The sequence below is a fragment of the Gymnoscopelus braueri genome (assembly GCF_963280865.1).
Source record: "Gymnoscopelus braueri genome assembly, chromosome: 3".
In the NCBI taxonomy this organism is placed as follows: Eukaryota; Metazoa; Chordata; class Actinopteri; order Myctophiformes; family Myctophidae; genus Gymnoscopelus; species Gymnoscopelus braueri.
In genome coordinates this window covers 48,491,007-48,502,829 of record NC_137612.1, presented here as the reverse complement: position 1 = coordinate 48,502,829, position 11,823 = coordinate 48,491,007, and the positions used below count along the sequence as shown (strand labels likewise).

General features: G+C 40.3%; 1 protein-coding gene across 1 annotated transcript; it reads right to left on the bottom strand.

The window, feature by feature from the left end:
• Positions 1-4,384: 4,384 nt before the first annotated feature.
• LOC308082702 (mitotic-spindle organizing protein 2-like) lies at positions 4,385-11,569 on the bottom strand. Its single transcript, XM_080424662.1, has 5 exons — positions 11,474-11,569; positions 10,092-10,267; positions 9,529-9,689; positions 8,574-8,702; positions 4,385-6,466 (listed from the first exon to the last, which is right to left on the bottom strand). Exons 2-5 carry the CDS (start codon positions 10,256-10,258, stop codon positions 6,312-6,314), a joined length of 612 nt encoding a protein of 203 aa, XP_080280788.1. The 5' UTR covers positions 10,259-10,267; positions 11,474-11,569; the 3' UTR covers positions 4,385-6,311.
• Positions 11,570-11,823: the final 254 nt, after the last annotated feature.

Below are 11,823 nucleotides of genomic sequence, written 5' to 3'. Positions count from 1 at the left end.
TGTGTACTGATTTGCGTGATGTTTGGATAAAATCTGTAGGAGTACTGTCAAGAAGTGTGTTTTGCAAAAAGCGGCCTCCTGGTGGCGCTATAAAAGGCTAATTTGAAAAATTTGGGGCAGAGGTTCTGCTCTGTCATCCAGGGAGTGTGTGTGCACAGTTTCGTTGCGATCAAGCCAACGGTGCCGGAGATTAGCTGTACACAAAATGACAGAATGACGGACACACGGACGGACACACACACACACACACACACACACGGACGGACGGACAGGGGGCAAAACATACTCTCTCGCCCTTTCGGCCTGGCGGAGACAAATATGAAGAAGCCTACAGAATCCACATCAGCATAACATAATAAGGGCAGGGAGAAAGGGGTATTGGCATGCAGCATGAGGCATATAAATGTGCAATAACAATAAGGCCTAATAGGCTACAGTAGCCGTATTAAAACACATACGCTATTATAGCAGAGACACTTTTAGCAGCCATAGTAACAGTGGCTAATATTATTTATACTATTAAGCAGTAACTACTCCCAATAGTAGCCACAGAAACATGACACATGTGGAAGATCATGCCTTGTGTCTATAGGCCTATATTATATAACAGCAATAATAACAGGTTCCCTGTATTTTTTTTATACTATAGCAGCGGCACCGGTGGTAACATTCAACAGTGTACATTGTGCAATGTTGGGTTGATCACACTAGGTACGAGAAGACTATACAGTTTCTAGTGCCAACCAAAGTCCTTTTTTTTCTCCTTGTATGTTTTGTTTAATTTTTAATTTATTTTTCCTCTCTTTTTGTCTCTTCTCCATGTCGCTGCAATATGCTCATATGTCACAGTCTGTCTCTACACCTGTCTGTTTCTCTCTTTCTATGTCTCCCCCTCTGCTCATTTCTGTCTGTCTTTTAACTTCGGCCACTCCTACATTCCATTCCATCTCACAGTCCTAGTTACACTTACAATACACACCTGACCCCATTACCTCATCAGCCCCATACCCATTACTCAGGCTTCACACAAAAAACATAGGACAAGACAAAGAAGACTAGAGTGGGACAAGTCACACTGTCAGTCAGTCACAAGAGGAGGGAGTAGAAAACTAAACAGACACACACAACCCACAAATCACCAAGTGAACCTAGGAGTCCTCTACAGTGAAAAGGTGGGTCTTAAGCATATTTTTAAAGGTCCCTATGGGGTAGCTTTGTTCCTCAAAGGGAGTTTGTTCCACAACTTTGTTGCCAACACAGCAAAGGCAACGTCACCCGTCCTTACTGTGCTAGACCATGGAGTCTTCATGTACAGTTGACCTGGCTGGTCCTGGGAGATTGGTCTAATAGTTCCACAATGTGGGAGGCTACTTTCAGAAGGACCGATTCCGTACTGTGGCCAGCCCTAAAACCAGATTGGAACTTGTCCAAGATCTCGTTTTGATGGAGATAGGGCAGCAGATGGTGGGGACCTAGAATCGGCTTCTTTAAAATGGCCTGGACTCGACTACTGCTTGTGTAAGGCAAGATGGAACAGTGCCAGTAGCCAGGGAACTGTTGATAATGGCTAGGATGCTCGGCCCTATATACAGTGTCAAAAACAGGAAGCAGGGTCAACGTCAGTGGTGGACAGTAACGGAGTAAATGTACTTGAGTACTGTACTTAAGTACAGATTCTGAGGATGTGTATTTTACTTCATGTTTTAAGTCATGTCTCAACTAGACACAGGATCTGACATGAATTTTGACCAGATGTGTTAGTATAGGAAATCAAAGGTTGTTTGTGTGGAGACCAACCAAGTCGACTTGTTTCTGTGCCATCTTGTTTTGACAGGGTGAAGTTCACCGCTGTGCATGTCGGTGCCATCTTGTGGCAGTGAAGTTAACGGTTGTGCGTGTGGGTAGATATGAAACATCCTCTGCTCTCATGAGAGCAGAGGATGTGGTCACAAAGAACAATATGCTTTGCAAACAACACCTGCCTCTCTGCAACCGCCATCTCTGCAGACATGGATGCCAATTTATGTTGGGTGGGTAGGGTACTCAACAACAAGTCACACACACATCAACCAAATTTTAACCCCTTAATCAGAAATACCTGATGAATGTCATTTGGAAACATTGTACTCGCAATAAAATACTTTTTTGCTGTAAGTGAAGACAGTGTGCGTGATTCCATTCTTTCCTGTCTCATGCACTGGCTGCCTGCTCCTGTCCCAGTAGGTGTGCAAAAGGACCTTTTTTTTACTACATTTCAAGTCATACAATTTGATTATTGGCTGATGATGAAACCATAACTGGCATAAGGACTTTGCAGATTTCAGGGAGAGAGTTTGAATGACAGAAATCTGTTCACAATAACACACGGTATCAGAGCGGGTACATCATGCATCCTGTGCACGTTACAAAGCATCACAAAATAGTCATCTGACCGACACATTCCCCGTGGGTGCTCGGCTTTCTCCTTGGGTGCTCGGGCTCCCCGGCACCCACAGGATTGGCGCCAATGTCTGTAGGTCTCTGCACAAACATACACTGAACAGAGAGAATGTTCTGTTTGTCAACTGTATGCATGCAGCATGAGCATGCAAGGTATTGTCATATATGGTCATATCACCAGATGTTACTTATAATCTGATGAAAAAATATGTGTAATCACGGTAATCAAAATGCCCTTCATGACAGTTACTCTATGCATTTTTTATTTATTTTTTAGAACAGATGGCCTCAGTTTAAAGTTAGCTCCATGTCCTTATCTTTGAAGCTGAATATTATTGTATCTTGACAAAAAGGTCACAGTTGATGGCCCTGGATCTGAGAATTTGTACCAAATAGATTTTCTTTACCACCAAAGTACATTAAAGGTAGGGTAAGTGATATTTTTTGGTTAAAACAAAAAGTATTTTGTTAAAAGGTTAAAATACTATATTCTGATAGTAATCATTGCTATAGAGTGTTTTTTCAGTAACAGATGTCTCCCTGTCTTTCCAGCTCTTTAATAAACAGAAAATACATTTTTCGGTATGTGTCAAAATCTCAGCCAATCAGGAGAAAGTACCCATTTTTAAGCTTAATTTGTATAGTGTTCCAGTTCCAATTTTGCATGCTCATTTCTTAGTGTCATCACTTCCAATTTCACTTGTTTAATCTATATCCTGATTGAGTTCTCTGTCCTGGTTGGATAAAATTGGAAATGAAACTGAAACTGAAACGAAAATGCATTTTCTGTTTGATAAAGATGTGGAGAGACAAGGAGACTCCTAATACTGAACAAACACTCTATAGCAATGAGTACTATCAGAATATAGAGCTATTTAACAATTATTTTAACCAACGCAAATCACTTACCCTACCTTTAAGAACTGGAATATAATTAATGTGATCTGAGTGCACCTTTGTCAGTGATGTGTCACTCATGTGACTCCTGTTATTTCCTCATGAGAAAATAATAATCTTTTGAGGCACTGGGGTTCACGCTGGTCCCAAGGAAGACTAAGCTGACCTCGCTTTTGTGGTGACGGCCCCAGAGCTGCATGTGGAACAATCTCCCCCCACATCAGATCTGCTAAGTCCATCGAGATGTTTAAGTCCTTACACAAAACTTTTCTCTCTGGCTTTTAACAACATCCACTCCTAAATATTCCTATTTTAACTCCTATCTAACGTTTCCTACCTTCTGTGTACATACTGTAGGTGTAAATGAACAATCTCGCTCTGTGTCTCCTATATGCATACATGTTATGTGTTTTATACATGTTGTGTGTTTTTGTTCTTTGATTTGATGTATGCTTTGCTTTTACCTGTGCAGCACTTTGGTCAACTAAGGTTGTGTGAAAATGTGCTCTATAAATACAGTTTGATTGATTGATTGATTGATAAGCTAGTAACTCCCATCATGATTACTGACATCGACTATGCAGATGACATTGCCCGAGTCTCGGACACAACAGAGAATGTAAGGGAACTACTACTGGCAGTAGAAATGGAGTGCAGGAGGATCTGCCTCAAGCTCTATGCCAAAAAAACAAAACTATCGGTATTTAACACAGAGGACATCATTGCCACTGTGGACGGGACAGTGCTCGAGGTAGTCGAGGACTTCAGAGGACTTTTACTTGTACTTTAAGTATTTTTAAAAGCATGTACTTTTGAATACTTAAGTATATTCAAAAGCAATAAATGTTTTACTCTTACTTGAGTAACATTTTGACTGAGCTACTTTTACTTGTAGTGGAGTAAATTTGACCAGGAGTATCTGTACTCTTACTCAAGTACTGGGGTTGAGTACTTTGTCCACCTCTGGTCAACGTCCATAGGAGATGAGGCTGGCCTCCATGAAGATGCCATTTCAAAGAGAGCAGAGAGCGTGATGGGCTAGGTGGATAAGGAGGATTTTATTACAGTTAAGTAATTTTCTATGCAAAGCATATTCAAATGAGTCATTCAAGATGTGGTTCTCACTTCAGATCCACAGAGACATTTGACTGTCCTGTCATTTCATTGACAACTGGTAAGTGCAGGAGAAACCTGTAGTTTCTATGGACAGCAGACAACCTTAGTTTAGAGCTAAAAAAACACAACAGATGAATGGGGCACATAACTCAGAAGGTAGTAGAAGTGGTCACAGACAGTTACATAGATAATGGTGAAAATGTTTTTTCTTTTGCAGTGCACAAGGCTTGATGGAAGCAACCAAAGAAGAAACAAACTGAAGAGTTAGGTGTTAACATACTGTTGTTTCTCAACTGTGAAAGAATCTTGACTTAAGAAACACACTGCCATCTGCAGGTTTAAAATGTGCGGCTTGGTCATTATTTAATATCACAGTAAGACAATCAAGGATGGTTACTAATTTATGACACAAGGGACAGTTACAGCATGGCCTTGTACTCTACTCAAAGGATATTTTAGATATCATTTTAACCTCAGGAATATCCAACATGGTACTGCTAAATATATGTATTATGTAAGGGAACACTTTGATCCCTTAATTCTTTTGAGACGTTTTTGTTAGCAGTATGTACACAGTTCATGAAAACTCATGAACTGTGTTCCCTTTCTTTTTTTGGGGCAGTGTATAATATATATATGTTGTATGAATAAATAAACTACAGTAGCATTTTGGATATAATCAGCAATGTGTAGAATCAGAGTCAGTTTTATTTATCACATGACAGGTTTCGCCCGACCTTGTATTGCTGTCATCAGAAGGTCAAATCAAGTTTGTGTCTTCCTCCTAACAAGCAGCTCGCAGGGACATTTAAAGAGCATACATCTGTGAACAATAGCAACATAGATGGATGGCAAATGTTCCTCCAGAATAGGGGTGCTATAGGGTATTAAGAATGCTGCGGCCCGGCCCATCTTTTGACTGGTACAAGAAAATGTGACCATATCACACCCATCTTGACTGATTGATTGATTGATTGATCTTAGTATCCCTCCATTGGCTGCCACTTGAATTTAGAATCAGTTTTAAAATCCTACTCACTACATGTAATTCCAGGCTAGGTCTTGCTCCAGCCTATATCTCGGACCTACTCCCCCCTATGTGCCTGCACGTAGTCTGAGATCCTCAAATCAAGCATTCCTGGCCAGTCCAGAAGGTCAGTTAAATTCAAAAGGTTGCATGGCCTTCGCCTTCAGGGCCCCTACTCTTTGATATGCCCTGACCCTGGAGATCAGGCTAACTGAAAAATCCCTCCTAGCTTTTAATGCCCACTCCTAGTCGATCATTCTAGTCTATCTCCGCTGGTCTTGCACCGGTATGAAAGTGGTTTGTACATGTGCATTCCTGCATTGTTTTTAATCTTTCTTTGTTGTGTACTGTTTTCTTTTCTTGTTTTCTTTGTGAAGCACTTTGTAACCCAGTTTTGAAAGGTGCTATAAAAATAAAGTTTTATTATTATTAAGCATCCACAGTATTCTCCTACTCAATCATATTTGTCTCTTTTAAACCTGCTTGAATTTTAAGACTTCCAATATTTCCAATATTTTTATGGATCAAATGTAAATAATTCAGAGCCAGGTAGTGTGGCAGACAGCAGTTGGAGATGAGTAAGGAATCTAAGGATGCAAACTCAGTGGTTCTCAAAGTGGGGTCCAAGGGTTCCCCAGCTAAATGATTGATAAATGATTGATAGTTAGGAACCAAATGGACCTTTACATGTCTGTAACTCTGTGAGTGAACAAATGGAACCAATTTGGTTCCATTTCTACACTCACAGTGATGGGGGTCTGTGACCTAATGGCATTCCGAACTGGGGGTCCTTGACATGATTAAACGTTTGAGAACCCCTGTGCTAACTACATTATGTTGAAGTTATCTGGGAGGATGAGCTACTGCTGCCAGGGCTCTTTGTCTTCTGCCCCCTGGTGGCACTGGGCTGGCGCTGCACTTTCTGGCTGGAGGAGCCCTCTCTGTTCATGTTCTTGTCACTGTGACCAGCTCCTGCTTTACTGCGCACTGTGAGCACAAAACAAACACAAAACATGAGAGACAAGATTGTGTCTGTATGACCTACATCACAGCATTCAAATAACTTCTTACAAAAACTGAGAAAACATGCATCAGAAAGATGAGATACAGTGGGTCATGATTATGTTCTTTCAATATTGCTTATTGCATGGCTGCATTCAAAAGTACACATATCAACATCCACATTAGTTGCAAAGGGGCACAAAAGTGCTTTTTTAAAAGATCAAATAAACACTGAAGTCACACAATTCTATGTTAACCTAAGTGATTTGTGTGATCTGTGTTGATTCTACATTTACTATTATACACATCGTAGGCGCTGGGCGTGGAAATGACAACTGTGCTGCGTCAGTCAGTAACCAGCAATGACACTTGTGCAGTGCTGGTCGCCCACTTTGAGCCAGGTGTATGTAAGATAGGGCCCTATAAACACATTTCCCACTGGACAAAACACACCCTGGATTTTGTCTTGAGTGGGAAAGGCTACAACCTGCCTTCATTGCCAGGACAAATGGCTCTGCAGTAGTTTCAGTTATTTTATCTGTTCCAGCGCCTATCGACAGATGGAATCATGACACCCAGGTAGACGTGCCAATTTCCACCCCTTTTCCAGAGCGATGCTATTAGAGATTCTCCTCATTTGAGAAGAGACTCAGGGCTCATCTCTACGGCGTGAGTAATTCACTCACATTGATACATACATACTAAACTGAAAATGTATTTACAAGTGTGTGTGAATAAAGACACGACTTGAACAACCTCTATAGAATTGTCCATTAGTTATTAATTCAACAAACAAAAATATTATCCTACCCGTTATACATCTCAATAGAGTTTTGTGGTCGGCATACATGTCTTCTGAATTCAGTAGCTAATATGGATGACCGTGGACTGTTTTAATCAATAATCCGGTTTAATCTTTGTGACTTTGCACATCTTTGTCATGCAAGCCTTGTATGTGGAGACTAATGAATCAAGCAAGTTGCAATCCATTGGTTGCAAGTGCAACGTGTCAATTTGGCACCATCACCAAAATAACTATGTCTACAACTATGAAAACCATACGCTGCCCCAAGTTACAGACAACTTGATGAATTATATGTGTATAAAGATTAGTTTATCATATTTGTAATTCACTTTCTAGCCCCTTTAAAACAACAATTGACAAACACAAGGTGAATACATCTACCTGAATGAGATGATGGCAATGATACACTTTTACAACACCCTTGAACAGGTTCAGTTGCACTCATCCACACACATGCACACCAGGGGTTTCACCAAAAACTAGTCAACACTGTAGGCAGTAGTCAAACTAGTCGACTATTATAATAACTACTAGTCGACACTGTTGGCAGTAGTCAACTAGTCATGGACTGCTCTTTCTAGATGTTAACAGATATACAGTTGTTGCTTGTTGATAGGGAACAACAATATACGATTTTTTCCCCATAGTTTTTGTGCAATGGGTGTGAAATGGGGGTCGGGGGGTATCATGATCCTTTAAGTTTATTCTTTAATTATATTATGTACAAGGTAACAAGATCATCTCAAATATTGGATTACAGTTACCATTGTACATACAGTAAATCTCTTGATGACAACTCCGTACTTTGATAAGCTTTTGTTAGAATGACAAAAATTACTATTTATTTTCTTTTTGTTTCTTTGCGTGGTCCTACACAGTCAGTGTGACATGCCACAGTAAAATGCTTCAACTTCCAACCTTCCAAAATACAACTGTCATTGTTACCTGACCAAGAACTCCTCTCTCTTGTGTTTTGTCATTGAACAGTTAAAAGACTTAGAAGTCAACTAGTCAAACTATCAAACTATTATGAAAAACTTGGCAACTGGTAAAAATTAATAGTCGTGAAACCCCTCTTGCAAACATGCATAATACATGCATAACACACACATTCAAACTCCCATGTCCTTGTTTCCACGGTATGAACAAAACACGTCATTCAGATACACCCCTAATTTGATGCAACAGGCACTGTACTGTATGTGTACAAAACACGACTTGCACCCGAGGAGAAAGGCAGGCCAAGCATACGAATGGAGTTACACAACACAGCGCAGCAACGGGGACCTTGAGAGTGAGCGTCTTGCTGGCCGTAGACCACAATCTTAGTGTTGACCCTGGTGGGCCGGGTACCAGAGGATGAAGGGGGAGGTGCAGGAAGCTTAGGGCTCTTGCCAGAGACCACACTATCATCTTCTTCAAGAAACAAGAAACAAGAGGCTTTTTTGTGGATTTATAATATACACCAAAATTAAAACCACAAGAAAGGAAAATGACAGCACATGTAGTGAGTGAGTGGAGATGTGCTGCTGCTGGTACACTATTAAAGAAAACGTTTTATATTCTCTCTCTCCTCAGTGTCCCAATGAGAGGAGGCGAGCATTCAGAGAAAATAGCAGATCCACAAGTTAAGGACTGCTATTAGATCTGCTATTTTCGGCAGACATTTGGTGTAGAGGGAAATACTATTAGACACCAGTCAACAAAGTATATACGTAGGGTGGTTAAAGGGGGTGTGTACGGTAAGTATATGTTTTTGTTAGAGTCAAAGCTCTATATTACAATAGTAGTCATTTCTATAGAGAGTGTTCGTTCAGTAACAAGGGTCTCCCTAGTCTCTCTCTGAACTCTTCCATTATCTTCAAATGCTAAAGAGAGTCTGTAATAGGCTCTGTATGGCTGTTTATTTTCCAGAAAGTGACATGAACATTTCCTGTTCCGGGTGAGCTTCCCTTAGCTTCATTGGCTCAGCACCATACTCTTTGAACTGGAAACACACATGACACCTTCATAATTATGTGTTTCCGGTTCAAATCTGTTTCCGGTTGAATTACTGCAACTCCTTATACACCGTCTTCAACTGGTGTAAAATTCTACAGATAGGTTGGTTTCAGGGTTGATTTTAAGATTTTACTGGTGACTTTTAAAGCCTGGCAAGGCCCTGCTCCCAGCTACATCAAATCTGTTTCCGGTTGAATTATTGTGGAAACACAGCGCGTGTGTTGTGTTTGTGGTAACTGACCTCTGTGTTCTGCAGGTGCTGTGGTCAGACTGGTGGTGTGGGAGGTGGTCGACGAGTCTCCCAACGTAGCATCTGCTATCCTCTGCCCCGCACACATGGACTTCAACGTCTGGAACACTGCCTGAGGCGCCACGTTCATCTTCAACAGATCCACAATGATCCTAGATGGACAAAATAGCAGCCATGTTTCCATTTAGCCTGCACAGCAAAACCCTCAGTGTTCCATTTGTCCATTTGTGACTGCGAGCGTAGAAATGTAATCATATGGACCGACCCTTGCGGGTCCATTTGGTTACATTTGTACACTCTCAAAGATAAAGCTGTATTCCGGAACTTATTTTCATGCATAAAACCAATCTGTATGTATGGTAAAGCAGTGCAATGACAACTCCAGGTGTGCTTTGGGATTTAGTGACAACCACACATTATTATTGCAATACAATTTAAGCATTTAGCACTAGCAGACACTAAAAAAATCATCAATAAAGTATTCAATCAATCAATGGGGGTCCTTGAAACTAAACAATTTGAGAACCACTGGGTTTTCTATTATATGAACCTACTTGAAGATCTCTTGATCTATGGTGATCCCAGCAGCCTGGGTGAGCTCGAACAGCTCGCTCTCCTCAGCGTTGAGAATCTTCTTCTTTTTCATGGCATATTTCTGGACATTACTGGTCACCAGCACATCAGGGGCGCTGGGCGCCGACTGCCCAGACTGTTGAGACATCACTGACACCTAGAGAAATATGCAATTACAATGAATCATAACCAGTGGTGGAAAGTAACTGCATGTACATGTACTCAAGCACTGTACTTAAGTACAATTTTGAGTAGCCATGGTTCACATGACTCTTGTATACAAGCGTCATGGTGCCCTGTCCCCCTGGTCTAAAGTTTTGTTCGATTTTTTCAGATTGCCATCGCTCACATAAACATAAACGTTCAGATTTCAAATATAAAGTGCTTACCACCGAGCCAGGGATGTTACAAGGCGATGTGGACCACGATGAGTACCCGTATCTCCCGTATTGTTCAATAAAAAGCATTTTAATCCCATCGCCGTCCATTTTCTCCAAATTGTCTCCTATACTTTCAACCATGCGACACTAATGGTTGGGAGGTGTATTGCACTCTGATACATTACAAAACAAAAAAAAACAAAAAAAGAAAATGGCCGGCGATGGGATTAAAATGCTTTTTATTGAACAATACGGGAGATACGGGTACTCATCGCGGTCCGCATCGCCTTGTAACATCCGTGGCTCGGTGGTAAGCACTTTATATTTGAAATCTGAACGTTTATGTTTATGTGAGAGATGGCAATGTGAAAAAATCGAACACAACTTTAGACCAGGGGGACTCGGCACCATGACTGTCATGGTATGACAGTCATGTTTCAGGGCTAAATTTTGAGGTACTTTTGACTTTACTGGAGTATTTCGATTTTTCAGTACTTTTACTTCTCCACTACATCTCAAGAGGCAAATATTGTACTTTTACTCCACTACAATTATTTGAAAACTGCACATTATTATTACAAAACATACATTAACCACATTCAGCCCTACGGTACATTTCGGCCATTTGAAAATAGCCGATCTACAAGCTCATTGTGAGCTTGTAGATCTGCTATTTTCAAAAGATATTTATCCATTTTATACATTTGAACACTTGTGAAACGGGATATACATTTTCATACCAATACTTTTGTACTTTTACTCAAGTACATTTTTAATTCCAGACTTTTACTGAATATTTCTACATTGCAGTATATATATTGATACTTTTACTGAAGTAAAAAAATGTAGTACTTTTTCCACCACTGAGCATAAACACCTATTGAAAATGGGTGAACTTGCTTTACTTCCTTTCTCACTAAAGACTACACTCTAGCTCGAACATACACTTTAACAGTTGTTAATAATAATGAATGATTACATACGGTCTCGACAGATAAATACGTTCCGATTGTCAGATTATTTCAAAACAAAGCAGCCTGACATCAACACGGGCCCATATAAAACACGTCATCATTGTGCGACCCCATCAGAAACGCGTCATCCACGGAGTAACACAACCATAGCAACCCCTTTGGATTGCCATATTAAATATTATTATTATTTTTATCATGTATCATTCGTGTAAAAAGTACTCAAATGTTTTACTTAAGTAAAAGTATCAATACTGCAATGTAGAAATACAAGTAAAAGTCCAGAATTCAAAATGTACTTCACTTGAGTAAAAGTACAAAAGTATTGGCAACAAAATATACTTTAAGTACAAAAATGTATT

What these genes read in the sequence shown, in the direction of transcription:
- LOC308082702 (XM_080424662.1), bottom strand. Translation starts at nt 10,258, where the DNA reads ATGTCTCAACAGTCTGGGCAGTCGGCGCCCAGCGCCCCTGATGTGCTG. An exon ending in ATAGATCAAGAGATCTTCAA is followed by an intron (nt 9,690 to 10,091) that starts GTAGGTTCATAT and finishes TTGTCCATCTAG; the next exon opens with GATCATTGTGGATCTGTTGA. An exon ending in GCAAGACGCTCACTCTCAAG is followed by an intron (nt 6,467 to 8,573) that starts GTCCCCGTTGCT and finishes TTGTGCTCACAG; the next exon opens with TGCGCAGTAAAGCAGGAGCT.